The following is a 19,159-nucleotide window of genomic DNA, read 5'->3' on the forward strand; positions in this document are numbered from 1 at the left end:
AAAAATGTGCTTGTGCATTTGAGCTCCCCTCCTAAGCAGTGGTTAAACAGAAGAAACACACCAGTAACACATTGTGTAGGCTTTTTGGTCTTTGTTGTCATTGCCAAGTGATACACCTAGCTGAGTTATTCTTAACTTTAAATGTATTGAACTGTATTGGGTCTGGCTGGGATGGAGTTAACTTCAACTTCCCCATAGCAGCCCTCATAGTGCTGTGATTTGTATTTTTGGCTAGAATGGCATTGATAACACCAGTGGTTTAGCTGTTGTTGAGCTGTGCTAGCACAGCATCGGGGCTGCCTATCCTTCCCCCAGCCCCCCAAGGCCTCTAGGCTAGGTGTGGGCAAGAGATTGGGAGGGGATGTAGCCAAGACAGGAGATCCCAACTGACCAAGAGGATATTCCATACCATATGATGTTGTGCTCAGCAATAAAAGCTGAGGGTGAGGAGGGTATTTATTTTTAAGATGTTTGTCTTCCAGAGCAACTGATATGTGTACTGAGGCCCTACTTCCCAGGAAGTAGATGTGGTCTGCTGATATGAAGTAGAGAGTAAATCTTTGTTTTCCTTTGCTTCTGCGTGTGGCTTTTGCTTTTCTTCATTAAACTGCCTTTATCTTGACCCATGAGGTTTTTTTCAACTTATTTTCTCCCCCTTGGTGAGCATGTGACAGCCAGCCAAGGTTAACCCACCACAGCTGCTGAGGGTTTCTTGTGTGTTCCAAGTAAGAAGTAACTATCATGCCCCTTAGTAAAGATTGTGAAGCCTTGGTTCACTTTCCTGGGTGTTCTGCAGCCCATAGCAAGCAGACTCCGGAGGAAGTGATGCTAAATGCCTGTTCACACTTGTCTTGTTCACTGCAGTTTCCATGGAGTTTGGGTGTTCATGGAGTTCCTGTTTAAAAAGGTTACTCCAAAAATATGTTTATACAGCAAAAAGATTGTCAAGTGTTTGGTCTTAAATGAGACTTTACAAAATATAATAGATTCAAGATCATGTGCTAGAGGATCCTGCAAAATTTTGGGAGTGCATATTGAGTAATTCTCAAGAAACCTTTATTCCGCTCTGAACACTTACAATTCTGTATTCCAGGCTAAATGCAGCTGACTACTTTGGAATTGTATTCAGTTTTTCTTCCTGGCTTCTGAAGAAAACAATACTTTGAGGAAAAATATTTTACAGTCACAACTTCTTTTCTTAGGACGACTGAAGGTAGCCATCACTTTGGAAAAATAGCTTTCAAAAAAATGGAGTGCAAAGGTTTTTTCTGTAACACAAATCTAGTTAAAACAGCTGTGAAGAACACTATGTAAATTCGTTTCTTCCTTTCCTGGTTTCACATAGCTGATAATGATGTCTGAGTGTTGATGATTATCTGTCATGCCAGAATGCTTAACTGTGTTAATTTGAATGATATTTAATTTAGTATGAGATCACTGTAGTTTTAGGAAGCAAGAAAATGCCTTTAGAAAAATGGAAAGCACATTCCAGCCTTGTGTGACATCATGCATTTTGATTGGATATAAAGAAGTTATTTTATTTTTTTAAACTATGCAGTAATCAAATACTGGGCCAAGTTTTCCTTGGGTGGTAGCATACCTTAGAGGTGTTCAAGACAACTGAACAAAGCCCTGAGCAGCCTGGTCTAATTAGATCTGATTGGAGCATCAAGTTAGCCTAAATAACCTCAGGAAGCCCATTTACACCTAAATTATTTTATAGTTTTTATACACTGACTGAGGAAATACAGTAGCTGTATCTTTTAGAAAGCAGGTGTTAAAATATTTCACAGAGCACACATGCCTTGTGTTTTGTGCGCTGTCCCAAACCCAGCTACTAGGCTGGGTATTGAAGCACTCAAAGATCTGAGATGTTTTCTGAGGCTTTGGGAGAGTACAGCAGTGAGGTGTAGTTAGCCTGGCCTGCAAGTCCTGGGGATTTTTGGGAAGGATTTATGTCCATGCCATGGGAGTCTGAAGTGGGGGAAGGGCTCGTTCTGGCTGTCCTCTTCGGTCTGCTCTTTCCCATGGTCTTTTAAGTTAATACCCTGAGGTCCACAGAAAGTGCTGCTCTGAAGATTAATATTTTTACAGTAAAACTCGGGGATCATCCAAGAATGGAGTTGCTGCGTTTGCATGGTAGGCTGTTCCTGTGCCTGAGAACTGCAGTATATTAGTGTTTGGAGGTAGGCCGATAGGCTCTCTCTAGGTGAGAGGGGTGAATAGTGCCACATAAAAATCTACTTAGTCTGGTCTATTTAACCTGCAGAGGAAGTAAGGAAAGGCAGTATGTAGGGTAGGAAAGTAGGTGAATAAGTCTCTGCAGTGCACGCAAATGATGTAGGTTAATCCCAGTAAGCATCTAAGTAACCACACAGACACTTACTTTGTCCTCCCCTGCCTGTGGGCCAGGGGAGAGAATCAGAAGGGTAAGAGTGAGAAAGCCTGTGGGCAGTTTAATAGGTAAAGCAGAAGCTGCACAAGCAAGGAAAGCAAAATAAGGAATTCATTCAGTACTTCCCACAGGCAGGCAGGGGTTCAGCCATCTCCAGGGGGGCAGGGCTCCATCACATGTGATGGTTAATTGGGAAGACAAATGCTGTGATTCCAAATATCCCACTCTTCCTTTTTTCCCCAGCTTTTATTGCTGAGCACAACATTGTATGGTATGGGATGTCCCTCTGGTTAGTTGGAGTCAGCTGTCCCAGCTGTGTCCCCTCCCAGCCTCTTACCCACCCCCAGCCCACTCACTGGCGGGAGTGAGAAGCAGAAGGGGCCTTGACACTGTGCAAGCACTGCTCAGCAATGACTAAAATATTGGTGTTATCAACACTGTTTTGGTCACACATCCAATACACAGTACCATATGGGCTGCCGTGAAGAAAATGAGCTCCATCCTAGCACAAACCACCACGGCCGACAAGATTGATACAAGAAACTAATTGGCCAGTCTTTACAGATGGTTTCAGTATATTTCTACAGTCCAGATCCTGAAATTTGGCACTTTGCTTCTTGTCTACAGACTCGAATCTTTGGTTTCTCTCTGCATCTTTCTCAGGCATAGGTTCATGTGGGAGAGGTCATGGAGGTGCATTTGCCTGCTTTGTAATACAAAATGTATGGGGAGAGCATATCCAGAGTCACTGAGGGTTGCACAGAGGTTGTATAGTTTGGGGAGTGTTTGCTTAAGTCTCTTCAGTTGTATTTGTGTAAAAATGGTGAAGGGAAGCTGATGAATGCAACTGCTAGATAATGTCTCTCTGGTAGAGAAAAGTAACCTTTCATTTTTGTTTATGGCAAATGGGCTATGTTATTATAAACACATCTTGCAAACAAATCTTATTTCTGAGGGTTTTGTCATTATTAAAGGAAGAACTTCAGTTGTTGTTTGAAGATTTTTATTTTTTTTTTTCAGCATATGCTTATATAACCTTTATCCTGCGCCTGGCTATGTTGGGGGGCTCTTACTATATCCCAACAGAGTAGCATAGATGTACACATTTATTTTTTTCTTATCAGTAATGTTTTTACTTAATGCTTAGCTATCAACTTATGAAAACATTTTGTAAAAGCTCACTGTTCCCCAATTATCCTTTTATTTCTATTTTCTATATAAAAGTAATATAAATTGTACAGTTAAACGGTAAGTCTTTTAGCAGTTCCTTTCCGACAAGGGAAAAATTGCAGTCAAGACCAGCTCCAGAAGCTTCCTATTAATACTATGTATTAATGCTATGTAACCTTGTATTTTTTAGAAAGTACCAAATGCTGCTAACAGGAGATGGCAATGTACACACCTTACTCTTGCAGCTTGAACTCTGACACAAGCAGTCTTTCTCTTTACCAGCTAACAGGCAGGATAAAATTAAGGTACTACTCCTTAGCCAAATTGAAATTTGATTTTTGAAGCTGTTAGTTTATTGAATGTGCCAGGGTTAGCACCTCTGTCATTTCTGGTTCTTAGGGCAGTGACTGTACTTTCCAAAGGATGTGCTGTAGCAGGCTGGTATCCCCCATTGCTGGTGGGAGTGCCGTGCCAGTGTGCCATGTACCCTTCATGTGCTCTCCATGTGCATGTGCTCTGGGTAACCAGATGTGAGCGTGGCAGGTGTGGCTGCCAGCCAAGGATCAGGAGTGGCTCTCTGACAGTTCAGTAACCTGTTATGATCCTGCTTACCTGGGTGGTGTTAGGATGGTTGAGGAAATACTGCCAACTCAGGAGTACGAACTTTGGAAGATTGACCTGAAACTGCCTTTAAAACAAAACATTGATATTTGCATTAAAAATATGTGTTTTAGTGAGGAAAGTGGTCTATTTAAATCCTATCATCTTAGAAATAAGATGAATAGGAGGCCTTGGTGACATTTGGGGGAATGAATCCCCCAAAACCTTTTTTTCTTAATACTATTTTACATGAAGAGTGGTCAATTATGTGTATATATATATATAACTTCATAGTGAACTCTAATTATTTTTATTTGTTTGACAACTTAGCATTTACATGATACCATCACCTAATGTTTGGTAAAATGATTATTTTTTTTTTAAAACACACATCTCGCAAAACTGAGATTTTTAGTAAATGGCTCTTTGTTTATAGGGCCAGAAAACTTTAATTCTTTCACTTTGTCACCTTATAAGATTGCTTGTGCCAGATGGGTATTAGACAAGAAAAAGGCTGTGCATCTCAACAATAAACTGGCATTACCTGTATATCTCCAATAGCTGTAACTGGCCAGTCCTCTGATTTACAAACTGCATTTTTTCCATGTTCCTTAGTTTCCTGTATAAGGCTTTTGTTTGAAATGTTGTATGACTTGAATATATTCCAGAATTAAAGTGGTTATCAAGCCAGCCAGTTAATTTTGTGGCTTAAACATAGAACTGAAAGAATATTCATGTCACTGTACTACTTTATACAGCCATTGAAATGGGGATGCTGTCTTAAGTTTTTTGAAGCATTTTTAACAATTACTGATGCTATTGAAGCAAATAGATCAGTGAGCTGAAGGAATAATTGAAACTGGTTGATACGTATTTTTCTCTGACCTAGAGGTGGAACAGGTTATGCAGGGTAAGAGTTCCATTTGGACTCTTCGGACTTGTGAATAGGATTGAACTTAATGGATTTGTTGATGACTTTCATGAAAAATAGTTATCCAGATAAAAAAGACAAATTTGGAGGGTTTCTGTCCCTGAAATTCTATACCATTTAGCAGACACCGGCTAAAAATAGCCGAGTGATGCTTCTAAGGCTTGTTTTCCCACTGTTCTTGCAATATATCATGAACCACAGAAATCTCTGCTGTTATCAAGCTGGGCTCTGGAACAGTGTGTTTAGTTGCTTGAATTGTCTGCCTTCAGTGCAACTTCATGCTGTTGAGTTTGATTTTACTTAAAACTACTGAAATAGCTCCTCTTGTTTGAACTCCCCCCACGGTTTTTTAATGTGGCTAATTTTAAGTTCTCAAATTCTGGGCTTGATTGTCAAAACACAGGTTTACTAAGCTAGCTATAAGAGACTTCTAAAGACTAGAGGTATGTTTAAGGTACAGTCTTTTGTTGCCTCTGTTTATATAAAACAGTATTTTGCTGTATACTTAGACAATGACATCTGAAAAGCATGTAAAAACTGTACTTGAATGGTTTTCCTACTCTTTGGGTATGGAAGTAAAGCAAGGAAGCCCCTTCTACTGTAGAAGAAAAGAAAGCAGGCATAGTATGGGGGAGTAGATGTGACACAAGAATGTGCTTCAGGCTAGTCATTCTGCTTAATCAGAAACTAATTTAGTGGATCAAGTGATAGGTAAATAGCCCCATATCAGCAGTCTCAAAAGACTAAAGGTTCAAGGACCTCAAAGGACATTTTATTTGAGAATAAAAATTCTTGCATTATGGTTCTTTCACAGTTTCCGTTGAGTCAAGATCTTTATGCGGCATCTTCAAGGTCTTTTATTCTTTCTAAGATTTGTTCTTTAATTCACAAAGTCTGATTCAGGGGACATGTTTAACATTGCAATTAAGTTCTTTGTGGGGGGTGTGTGTGTGGGTGTTCTCGGATTTTTTTTTTCTCCCTCTCAGAGTTTGTAAATCAGAAATGTTTGAGGATGGTAGATGTGATACTACCTTTTTGGGGGAGAACTAAGTAGCCTCCAATGAAGTTAGTAAGAGATGGTCTGTGAAGCAGCAGGGTTAGACTGAAAATGAGTGATAGTAATTGTATTGGTTTTGATCATTTCATTATCACCTTGGCTTAATCCCTGTCTCTAGTGTGTTACGTTTGGAGGAGAGAAACTCGGAGGAATTACTATAGTTCTGCTTTGTTCTTTTGGTCTTCCCTGGGTAGCCACTGGAGGAGGGACTGTTTTGTGTTACCTAGCTCTTCTCGTGTTGAATTACATAAAATACAACTTCTGCTTACTTGTTTTCCTTCTTTTCTCTGTATCTGATATGAGTGCTTGTCTTCTGTTCATGAAATTACAGAAATTGCAGATGTTTCTTGAAAACATTCATTGATAACCTGGTTGAAGTCTTGCGTAGCAGAACACTTGTGCAGTATGAATTGCGTGGAGGATTAATGGAGAGAGAGTGAGCAATGCGTGGGCATGCTTGTACTGATGCAACCACTGAGGCTTTTTAGTGAGGCTTTGGCCAAAGAGTGATAGTTTTTAGGAATTGGCTAGCAATCCTTCAGGATGAGTCAGATGTGTAGATTTTCTTGCAGTTAATTCTCTGTTCCACAAGATGGAGCCAGTTATTTGACAAATGAAGTCTGTCAACCATCAGCAGAATTTGAAGACACAGAAGAGAATTAAAGTAACTTCACTGTGCTTTATGGTCAAAGGACAGGCAGGGTGCAGTTGAGTGAAAGGAAGAATTGTAGTCTATCAGAAGTCTTTGAAGATGTTGGCCCAAGATAAGGTTGCTACAGACTATATTGAGATGCAAAGCAGTTAGTGCTCTCTTATATGTAATACTTGGCTTCCTTTCGTGTAGAATTGCTAATTGGTAACTGCAAGAACGTAGAGTGAAAACTAACTTTGTTTTTATGTGCCTCTGTAATACAAATCTTATTTAAACTCAATCTTGACAAGCTTTCTTCATTTAAAACTTTGTCTCAAATTTATTAGTCTCCTGGCTAACTGGTTTTATGCACACAGTGTAAAGGGTTCGGATTAGTTGCTGAGATGTAAAAGAGTCACCCTTCCCTTTGACAGCAAATAGAAAATGGAAGGGCTGTGTGCTTGCTTTCTCTACCCCAGTTCTGACCTCAGGTGCTCTCTGTAAGTTGTGATGTTTAGTAAGAGTGGGCAGCACCTGTGTTGCAGCAAAAGAAGTGTTTCAGTACTAACCTGCATTAAACTGAACAGATGGTAGTGGACTGATGGAGGGGAGGAGATTTTGAATTACTGTGTTAAGGGAGGCAACCATCATCATTCTCCTACTTTGTAACCATATCTGCAGTAATCTTATACTTCATTCTTTGTGGACATCCCCCAGTTATGTCATATCCCAGTACTTTTGTTTCTTTTGCCCGTTTTTAGTCTGTTCTGGTCTCCGTTGCTTTTTTCTCTTTTTTTTTTTTTTTTTTTTAACTTGTTTGTGTGACAGGTAGTCCTCTTTCTCCCTAGTCTTGTCTAGTAGTGGATAACCTTTCTCACTAATTCCTTACTGCAGGTAGAAACTGAGTAGAGAATGGAGTGTTGACTGAGATGTTTAAAGCAGTTAAAGGATTTTTATACAAACTAATCAAATGGAGACATAAAGGAATGTTTCACACTGTATTGACTGCCTGGATTCATATACTTTTAGTATATAAGGCTTCCATGTTTTTTGTAATGCAGATAAAAGTACTTTTGCCTCAGCCTTTTAAATGAGCAGTATCTTGTGAACCTTGTTTTGTACATGATACAGGACTATGCATTCATTGATGCAAAATAAAAGTCAACCAATTTGTAATAAAACTTAAACCTTGGGCTTCTAAAAGCTAATGTGTTTTGTCTTGTGTTTGCTTTGGAAATACCAGCTTCAGTATTACCATTCCTGTCATTCTTGCCTGAAGGTCTGTATCAGCTGTACCCACAAAAATTTGGTTGTTTCAGCTATAATTACATTAGCAGAGCATCAGCAATACTGCGAGTGTTTATTGCAGCTTCTTCAATCAGCTTTCTAATCTAGTGGAGTAGAACATATATTCCAAACTGAATGAGTTATAGGGACAGGGAAGAACGGTACATAAAGGAGTATATGCACACACATTAGGCACGTGCAAGATACGAGTTCAGTTTAAATAATAAGGAGGAGAAACATCTAATCAAAAATTACATCCTGAAGGAGGGAAAGTGTGGGGGAAAAGTGGGGAAATTTTTGAGATATGTTGGGACAAAACCTTTCACCTCACCAGAGAATATGTAAAAATGATGCCTTCACAAAATTCACACTTTGAAGTGCATTTTTAGAATAAAAGAATGTCGTATGAAGATGGATAACTTTCAGCAATTTAAAAATTGGCTTATGTGAAGACTGGTATCTGAAATTATGTAAATTTCTTTCAGGCTCTTTACTTAAGTTTTAAACAGCTGAAGTCAGTTTTTGAAATATTCTCAGTTTTTCAGTAGCTGTAGATATTTCTGCAAGTAGAGAGAATGTTTGTACTGTACAATAATTATACTGCTATGAAGTCTAAGTGGAGAAAAATCTCTTTGGGTTGTTTCTTAAATTCACAAGTTATCTAGCAATTCTAAAAACTTAGACATACCAGGAAACATTGTGTCTTGTGACTAATGGTTCTTTCATTCTTAAGAGTCAAAATAGCCTTTAATAAAGGAGTCCTTAAAAGTCTAAATATGTCACAATTAGTGCTGTTTCTGTGCATCTAATTGAATTCTTGTTTCTGCTGAAAACTTGGTATACAATTCCTGAATGCAGGCTAACATACTAGTGGGTGTGGTGGGCTGACCCTGTAGAGCAGCTGAACACCCACCCTACCTCTCATGATTTTTCCTCTCCTGTGGAAGGGGGAGAAAAATAGAAGGAAGATGAAAAGACTTGTGGCTTGGCATAATGAAGTTTAATAAGGAAAGCAAAAGCTGCACATGCAAGTGAAGTGAAAGAGGAAGTCATTCACTACTTCCCATCAGCAGGCAGCTATGTTCTGGAAAGCAGAGTCTCAGCATGTGTAACAGTTGTTTGGGAAGGCAGATGCCATTACTACAAATGTTCCCCCTTCCTCCTCCTCCTTTCCGCCAGCTTTTGTTGCTGAGCACCATGTCATATGGTTTGGGATGCCTCTTGGGTTAGTTGGGGGTCTGCTGTCCCTGACTGTGTCCCCTCCTGGCCTCCTGCCCATCCCCTGTCTACTGGGTGGGAATGGGAAAGAAAGCCTTGATTGTGCAAGCACTGTCCAGCCATAGGCAAAACATTAGTGTTATTGTCACTGTTTTAGTCACAGATTCAAAGCCCAGCTCCCTACGGACTGCTCTGAAGAAAGCTAAGTCCACCCTAGCCAGGCCCAGTACAGTGGGACATGTTGCTTGGTGTTCTCCATTTAACGTGTAATAGCCAAGACTCCAAATTAATTTGTGTGAAACTATATGACAGCTCAAATCCATCTTTTTATTCAGCTCTCAAAAGTTTGCAACTGTGCTGTGTTTAAATTTCAAATCAAAACTTAATCACTGCTTTTTATTAAGGTAACTGAATTACAGTTGCCAGCAAGCCTAAATATGCCCAATAAACCTTGTGGGTTTTTATTCCAGATTAGTTATTTTAAGAGTTACTTAAATTGTTAATGTCAGACCATCCTAAGGAAGGTTGTCAGGCATTCACAAGAATGACCTAACACACTCAAAATTTTGTCTTGATAATTTCTCTGGAAAATAGCACACACCTTCAGAGCTGACTTTACTTAACTACCTATTAAGAATTGAAAAGGAAATTTAAGTCTAATCGGTAGACAAATATAAGAAAGAAAGAAAGAAGTGAAAGTTAAGATTGAAAACAAAAAGAAGTTTCTCATTTTGGAAGCAGAAGTCTGTCTTTGGGTTGCTGAATTTTTTTCCTTGGTTCATCGAGGCAGTGTTTCAGGGACTTCATAATATCCTAGTATATAGTCTAGGATAAACGTTGGTCACTGAAAGCAAAGGACAGCAGAAGTCTTGTGGCTTTTTTCCTTAAATTAACTTTAGCAAAGGGTGAAAGAGGCTGAAAATATTTTTAAGCAGTTATCTGTATCTTAAATGACTGAAGAAATTACTTGAAGTGCATTTTTATATAGGAGGGGTGCACTGATAGTGTGCAGCAAGCTGCTGAAGTACAGCTCAGCTCTTCTGGTAGAAAGCTTGTATTCAAATGGCTTGCAAAAGAATAAAATTAAAATTGTATTAAAACATTTCAAATATTTCATGTTAATATTGGCTGATTGGAGTTGCACTGTGTAATGCAGATATTGATAGGTAAGATAGTGTTAATACTGACATGTAAAGGTGTTTGAAATAGCATAAAATAGCAGTCCTCAAGACCTTTAATGTCCAGTCTTAATTTCTGAAGCCAAGTGTCTGTCTTCTTTCTTGGCTAACAAAATACATACAAGCAGATAAACCAGGTTACTTTTGTAAATTTTGCTGGAGAAAAACAAATGTATCTTTAAGGACTCAACCAGAAGAAACCTGTGAATGTTTCTATTAAGTGCAAAATCCTTCCTGTGTAAAGAAATAAGGCTCCTGACTTAATACAGAATTGAGATAACTGTAAATTGTTTATTGAATCAATCCAAATTACTGTTAAACATTTGTCACACAGAAAGGTTTACAGACTAAGCTTTAGTTGACTCTTTGGTTAAGTCAAGCACAGCTGGTTTGATGCCCACGCAGAAAACATTATTTTGTAACTTCCTTTGCTTAACTGTGGCTGTAATTGATTTGAATTAATTAAAACATTTTTCATTTGAAATGTTTAATATTCCATATTGTCATGAATGAAATAAATACAGAGATTACGCATGAATGTTTTTGTCTGGCCTCAGGTTTGTCTGTGATTCCACTGCTTAATTTGTTACTTTATTGCTTAAATATACTTGATTTCCCTAAGTTATTTCAGAAATAAGTACAAATTAATGAAATCTGAGCTTCTGGGGAAATATGAAACTTATTTTCCAAGAGAAAACCAGCTAATTCACAAGCTGTATTGTGATCTGGTTTTTTGTTAATAAATTTCAAGTTAAAATATTATACTACAAAGTTAATGATATCTCTCTTAATTTATTAAGAGAGACTTCAGTCATATCAAGTCCTCATTCTGGTCTTGCCTCATTAATGTCCAGCTTGCCTATCTGGGATATCACAGCTGAGGAAGAACCTCAAGAATAGGAATCTCATATGGTGTGTAGTTGTACAAACTCTGCTGTGGTAAAAAGTTTATAGTGACTGTGTAAACACCCTATAGGATAAAAATACAGACATCATATAGGTACTACAGATGAACACCTCTTCTCCGTATAGTAACCTGACCAAAGCTGGCTTCCTGTTTAGAAGGCACATCCTTGTGTTACAGTTCAGGGGAAAAACTGGAGAAGCTGTTGGGCACACAAGACCTTGCCTTACCTTTTTGTTTCTAAATCGTCATGGCTCCATTAAGCAATTGCATAAAATGAAGTACTTTATCCACAGTGGAGTGGCTAAGGAGGTTTTTTGATTAAGTTTCTTCTGGTGTACTACTTTAACTGAAACTTGATTAATATGTTGAGACAAATGGCCAGCAAAACTCTATCCTGAAGCACTAAAACTTGAAGTGGTATAAATTGTAAGTGGGATCTTCCTCAATAGATATTTACAGACTGTAAGGACAGAGTGAGCATTTTGTCTGTAGAGTTTTATAGGGGAAAATAAAAATGCAGGTCAACAGGTTGCTAGCTGTTAAACTATTTAAGCCACACATTGCAAACAACTTCACTGTTCATTCTTACATGACAGTAGTAGTTTTAACATAGAAGTGGCATGTTGGAAATGATGTGTTAACAGATTAACTGTTAGATCTCTTGACCCCTGATATCTAATGTTATGATGGTAGCACTTATTTCAAAAAATGACAGTCACCTTAATCATTTTGGTCTTAAAGGTGAAGCAGTGGACATCAGGTGGTCTGACTTTTTGGGATCTTGAACAAGACAAATTAAAAGCAAGGTGGCTACCCGAAATATAGCCAGCATTTCCACTAGTAAGAGGAAGGCTTCTTGCAACAAATCTGGGGAGCTGTGAATACGTCTTGGGATTTTTGCATAGCAATTCAAAAGAACGGAGTCTAACTGAAAGGATTTCTTCTGCTTCCTCATTTTTGCTATTGTTGCACTATCAGGGCTTTTCTTTTTTTCTGTTCTGTCCCTCACAGATGAGTAGACTAGGGGTGGGTGGGCAAGAAATTGGGAGGAGACACAGCTGAGAGCTGCTGAGTCTTAATTGACAATTCCATACTATGTAATGATGTGCTCAGCAATAAATGCTCAAGGAATGGAGGAGAAAGACGGGACATTCTTGGTTATGGTGGTGTCTTCCAAAGCAAGTGCTGTGTGTGCTGAGGCCTGGCTTTCTAGGAAGTGGCTGGACGCCTGTCTGCCACTGGGAAGTAATGAAGAAATTTTTTTGTTTTTTTCCTCTTTTTCTCCTTTTTTTTTCCTTTGCTTTGTGCCGTTTTTGCTTCACTTATTAAAACTGTTGTTATCTCAGTCTACAAGTCTTCTTGCATTCCTTCTCCTTTCTCCCTGTCCTGCAGAAGAGGAGAGTGAGCAGCTCTGTGGGTGTTTGTCTAGGGTAAACCCAACACACTCCTAAGCCAAAGATCAGGAGAAGAAGGCATAAAATGATTTTCTAGGCCCCAGGAAAGCGTTCATACAATATATTAATATTGAAATGCAAATGGCTGCAGTCGCATGAATGGTCTAGATGTGCATCTGTTGAACAAAGACAGAAAATAATTGCTCAGAATGTTTTCTTCCTCTTCAATGCACCTTCTTACTTTTGATGGTTACTTAGAGCTCAGAACTAGATGGACTTTAAAGCAGTACCTTTAACAGTGGTGGTGTACTGACCTGGAATAAACTGATATAAACGTGTTTAATTTGAGACTGTGTAGTAACTTCATGTCAAATTTCCCAAATGTCACTGTGGGAGTTCAGGCCAGCATACTTTAGGTCTGTCTCAACATGCCAACACAGCTGAGAAGTATTGGTAAGGTTTATAAATCCACGCAATTCTGTGAGAAAATTCATTGGGCTGTGAATGGCAACTCATAGTATAGTTTAGGAATCAAGGGTACAGAATATATTCAGTTTTCCACCATTCTAGTCATGTATATTTTCATCAGTTGGTTTTGCAAATCTCTGTATAATCAAGAATTGCATGTTACTGTTGTAAAGTCTCTGCTATGTGAGGTATTAAAGGATTTGTTGCATTAATATAAGATTGCCCTGCATATAATATCAAGTTAAGTACAGATGCATGTCTTAGGAAGCTTTTAATTGGAGAGAAGGGGGAAACTTCTACTAATTTCTGCTGATACTTGTATCTGATGCATAGCTGTAAGGATTATTCAAAATGTAAGCAAAATCTTCTTGTTACTAGTAAGCCAACTTTCTAAAATGTTTTTTTTTGTTGGTTGGTTGATTTTTTTTGTTGTGTGTGTGGGGCAGTGGACACAGCATATGACTTCCTAGCTTAATCTAACTCAAATGTTATGTGACATCACTTAGAAGTAGAAATGGAGATTATTAGAAGTAATAGATATCCTAGAGAAAGAGCTGTGAACCTTTATTCAGACTTGTTTATTTCTGTTGTCACTATAGAATTATGCCAAAGAAAATCTTAACATCATATGGAATTTCAAAAGTAATGAATTTATTTCTCTATTCCCCTTAGGTCCAAGATGGGCCTCTTGGAACACCGGTGTTTTTATTTGCATCAGATGTGCTGGAATACATCGAAATCTTGGGGTCCATATATCAAGGGTCAAGTCTGTCAACTTGGACCAGTGGACACCAGAACAAATACAGGTAAAATATTCTAAAATATGTTTTAAATTTGGAGGAAATGCAAAGAGTGCTTTTGAAAGGATTAGAGTTTATCATGCAACCCCAACTTAGATTTTTTTACAATCAGAGTAGTTCTTAATGTGTTATATTTCTACTCTAATGAATTTAAGTTCTGAAAACTCACTTCAGAAATTTGTTTAACTATCTTTTCTGTATCATTTTAAATGTACTATACCTTGCTGTGGAGACTCTGAAAGCTGTTTCTTTGTGGTATCTACAGAAAATATGTTGTAAGCGTTTTCCTTTGCAGTAGGGGACAGTAAGGTAGCGTTCATATATCTGTCTGATTCTTGACTGCATTTTTTTGGTGTACCACGTACTTGACTTCCAGGTATGTTCCAGTCTGAAGCCTTTCTCTGCTGCCAGACAAATTTTCTTACTTCTGTTCCTCCCGGTCTGAAGAGCCATCCTGAGAGATGAAAGCTTATATTTCACTGGATGGGTTAGTTTACACTGTAAACAGCATATATGTTGTTAGCTTTTATCCAGCAAGTCTTGGCAGCAGCCCTCCTGTGCCATGGGAACATCTCCCAAGACATACAGCAGCAGAGAGGTCTCCAAATTAAAAACTTGCAGTGTCATTTAAGACACCAATACCATTCTGACTGTTTCAGGATTTAAATTACTGATGGACATGAACTAACTGTTTCCTACCACTTTTCCTTAGTGCATGCAGGAAATGGGAAATACTAAAGCAAGACTACTCTATGAAGCTAATCTACCAGAGAACTTCCGAAGGCCTCAAACAGATCAGTATCCTTTTTGTTTTAGCTTTCACATTGAAATGACTTTTAATGCAGTTTAGATGTTATGACTGTCTCAAGGAACTGCTACATTTGACAACTCACCTTATTTATTTCTTTGATATTGTTGTATAAGAAATGACAGTGGAATTTGGGAATGGTTCAGAATAGATTTAAATTACTTCAGTTATAGCAAATCTGCTTTGTAATGAGATTTGGCAAGACCCAATTATTTTTGCTTTCAAAAGAGGTGACTTCATAAATTCCCTGTATGTAGAAAGTTAGAGTGATACTAGAGAGCTCTTGAATATTCTGTCTTTATCTTGAGTAACTGACAACTGAAGTCAGAAGCATTTGAAGAGGAAACAATGAGCTGAAGGGTAAAATAAGCCATTGGATCTTACTCAAGTGGTGTATGGTTTCCTCCTCTGGATTAAATATTCTGTAACTTCTAGATTTAATATTCTGTGACTTTTTGGAGTTGAAGTGTATACATTCTGAGAAGTGTGCAAACACAGATGACTATCATGGGAATATCTAAATAAACCAAACCTCCCTGACAGCCACCACTTGTGTTGGTGTGTGGTTATCACCACGTACCTGGAAGGGGAGGATTGAAGAAAAAGTTGTCTACTGCCAGTAAATAGCTTTCCTCAAAAAATACCTTTTTCAAATGTACTGAATCATTAGGCTAATGTATAGTGACATTAATTTAGGTTTGTATTAGCTCCTGATTTAGTGATGTTAGTCCACAGGTAGGATTTGCTTCACCTGATCTTACTGGAGCTCTTCAGCTATAATGAGATCCTAAACACATACTGTTAAGTAAGCTGAATCTTTCCCCAACTCTCTTAGCCTGATGATGATACAGGCTATGGAGGCTGATAAATGGACTTAGTTGTAGCTGGATCTGAATTTTCTCTTTCTATATCCAAAAGTCATTTTGTTTCTTCTGCTTATTAGATAGTGTGCTCGATATGCTATGTGCAGAAGACTTTTTTTGGAAGGGTTAGATTCCTCATTATAAAATGCACTTGAGCAAAACAGATACGTTTTTTCATATTTCAGTAGCTTTTAAATTAAACATACATACGCATAAGAAAAAAGTGACTGGAACCAGATAGCACTGTAGTATTCCAACTGTAACATTATGGAATTTATTTCAGACACAAGACTGAAAGAGTTTGACTAAAACTTACTCAGAAGTGGATCTTGAAGATGTTTATTTTGTTCTTACTGCAGCTAACTTGAATTCACTGATGCTATTGTAGGAGAAGCAATAATGCTTTACTCTAAGCTTTCCTTGTCAGACCAGACCAAAAGTCTCATTTTTAGCCTTTAAAAATAGTTCTTTTGTTGACACTGTATACCTTGAAATAATTACGTAGCCTTTTGAAGAGTTGTCAGTTTCTAAGTGGTAGACTTAATCAACTAACTATATTTCATTGCATGTCTTTTCTTTATTAAAAATCAGTGCCAGGAGAGAGGAAACCAACATTTTCTGTTTTATTTCTTAATTTCCCCATAACTTTGGCAGCTACTTACCTATTTGGCATTCATGACAAGCTGTTGTGTTACGGTCATTTTTTGCTTTCCCTCTTGGCCCTTTATATCACTACAAAATCAGCATTGCATCTCATCAGTATTCTGATTATGAACATTCTCAATATTCTGAATATTCTTTTGGATGAACTATGAAAATTCTTTGCATGTAATGATCACTTTTGTATATGTTCTGTATTAGTGTTTTAACTTATTTCTGGTTTTTAGGTAGTAGAATGGAGACACAGGAGGAATGTATATGTGGGATCTGCCCAAAATCTCCTGCTAAAGGTTCCCCATTGTTTCTGTTTCTTAATCACAAGACTGACCTTTGTGGGCATTTTTTTATTCTTCCCTTCTACTTGGCAGGGATGCTCTGGCATGGAAGTTAACTTTGAGGATCATCTTGATGGTTTTTTGTATGGCAGCTTTAGCTTCTTGTTTCAAAGTGTTTTTTTCCAAGAGTAGAGCAAATCATTTCTTTGTCTCTTAATTTTGCTTACTTTTTAAAACAGTTTTGACATCTGTTGAGTTTGCTTAAAATTCTTTTGTTAACAAAAGCACAGTTGGCTATTGATCTGAAGAAACTTAGATGTGGTCCAAAAATTCATGGATGTTGATGTGGCGTAACTTGAATAAAGTGGATATTTTTCAAAATATGCAGCTTAATACCGCAGTGTAATAGCATCCTGAAAAATTAAACCATATGGAATATAAATACTTACAATTCTGTGTTACTAATTTTCAAATTAAAACTTTCTGATTGTCTGAAATACTAAGTGTGCATTCTGGAAAACTGCTGAAAATAGGGAAATATTTATGCAAAACAACTAAAATATCTTAACACCAAAATCTCAGCAACCAAACCTTAGAGCACTTGACAAAATAAATTGGCCATCTGAAAATGTTAATTTTGGCAAATAACTTAGGACTTTTTGTTTGAAGAAAGGATAGGTTGTTCTTAGGTGTTTTATAACAATCAAGTTTCAAATCTTTTCTGTTTACTTATAGATTAGTTTTAATACAGTTATCCAGTTACAGCCCAAAACCATGGAAAAAAATTAAATTCCCTCTCTCTGTCTCTTCCCCGCACTGAGATTATGTAATACAGTAATTTCTACTGCAAGCTGAAAATAAACTTTCTGAGGGAATCCTGTTTAATCTTAGCTAAATTTGAAAAATTGTGGAAGTTGCATATTACACAAGTTCCATTAATTTGTAATTTGATAATATACATTGATTTTTTCGCAAAATGGCAGTTCTTTGGTATGTGTAATCAATAATACAATATTAGTACCAAGGTAGGTGTACTTTCAAAGTGCTCAGGATGCCCTTTAGAACATAGATATATTTGGAAAGAGATAGAAAAGAATGTTTTGGTTTTTGCAACTTTTATGAAGTAATGTCTTCAGGTGACACTTGCATACAATTTGAAACTAAACATGATTGTTCATGGTATAATTTGATGCACAGAATTAAGGTATTGATGGTAAACTGTAATTATTTACTGTATATGACTACCTTTGTTCAGGTATTGCAGTACTGCAGCATTGTCGCTTATAAATACCAAGTGAAAATGTCCCAGCTGTGGAACACTGAGTTACTTTTATTCCATCTTTCTCATGCTGTTTCATTAAGATATTAAACTGATTAATTCTCTGTAGTAAAGAGAAACTCTTTTTGGACACTGCAATTATTCTGTATGTAGTAGTTCTGTTGTTCTAAAACTACAAAATGAGATGGAGAAAGAATCAGGTGGAATTCTTTAATTAGAATAACCTGTCAGCTTTTTAGGTTAATGTTGCTGTTTATCTGAATGTGTATTTTCCTTAAAGTAGCTGCTTCCAGAGCTGTGGAATTTTTCATCAGGGATAAGTACGAAAAGAAGAAGTATTATGATAAAAATGCAGTTAATGCCTTCAATGTAAGTAAACAAGTTTCACCAAGAATTCTATCACTTTTTTGAAAACTGTGTAAGAGAAATGTAGAAAACATTAAAATGTCTTTCACAGTTTAAAACTTTTTGATACAGAGCTAAATGCTTTCTTTTGTATCTCCTGAAAGCTCTTTCTAGGTTAAGTTCATCATACGTTGTATATTATATATGTAACAGCAAAGCATTATGATCCAACGAATAGCTTTCTTATGACTCTTTATATTGTGCTTTTTTCTTTCAGTGATGGGTAGTTCAACAGTGTACTTTGAGTCCTTCCTGAGTATCTTTTTCTGTGTTACAGGGATAAGATAGGATTACAGTTTCTGGTGACTTTGTCTTCCCTTATTCTCTGTAAAACCTTGATGAGAAATCCTAGGGTTCTGGGCCCCTCTTCTGAGGGTCTTACTGCTCTGCTGAATGCCAGACTGTTCTTGCAGCGAGGTGCACTGTAATAGCAAACACAAGCCGTATGGCAAACCAACTGTTTAATCATGTAGCTGTGTGTTCAGTACAGTAAGTTGGTGAGTGCTCTTCTGGCAAGCGGTTTTGAGAGTGTCAGACTTTACTGGAGTTCATAGACTTGTCTGTTTTTTTTGGATACAGCTATTTCTGGGACATACAATCTAGTTTATTTATATAGGTGCATTTATGCTTGAACACAGAGTCCTCTGTACCTACATTATTTAAGTATGGCCTAATATGTAATTTACTACTCCATCTTACTAGACAGTGAACTTTAACAGGGAAACAGGTGCAAGGGTGGATTTAAAGAGTAGGAATTCATGCTGCCTTTTCCATCTGAGAAAAGGGGTCTTTGAGTGATAGTTTCATTTCAGAAGGAAAAAAAACCAAAAAAC

General features: G+C 37.5%; 1 protein-coding gene across 4 annotated transcripts in view; it reads left to right on the forward strand.

Annotated features, from left to right (window-relative positions):
* Positions 1–19,159, forward strand: part of SMAP1 (small ArfGAP 1) — a 101,004-nt gene that overhangs the window by 13,216 nt on the left and 68,629 nt on the right. For all 4 annotated transcript variants that reach the window (XM_074895847.1, XM_074895845.1, XM_074895848.1 and 1 more), the window contains exons 2-4: positions 13,909–14,042; positions 14,749–14,834; positions 18,215–18,290. In XM_074895847.1, coding sequence (XP_074751948.1) covers positions 13,909–14,042; positions 14,749–14,834; positions 18,215–18,290 — 296 coding nt within the window. The remainder of the gene's footprint in view (positions 1–13,908; positions 14,043–14,748; positions 14,835–18,214; positions 18,291–19,159) is intronic.

Source organism: Athene noctua, chromosome 1, assembly GCF_965140245.1.
Source record: "Athene noctua chromosome 1, bAthNoc1.hap1.1, whole genome shotgun sequence".
Classification (NCBI taxonomy): domain Eukaryota; kingdom Metazoa; phylum Chordata; class Aves; order Strigiformes; family Strigidae; genus Athene; species Athene noctua.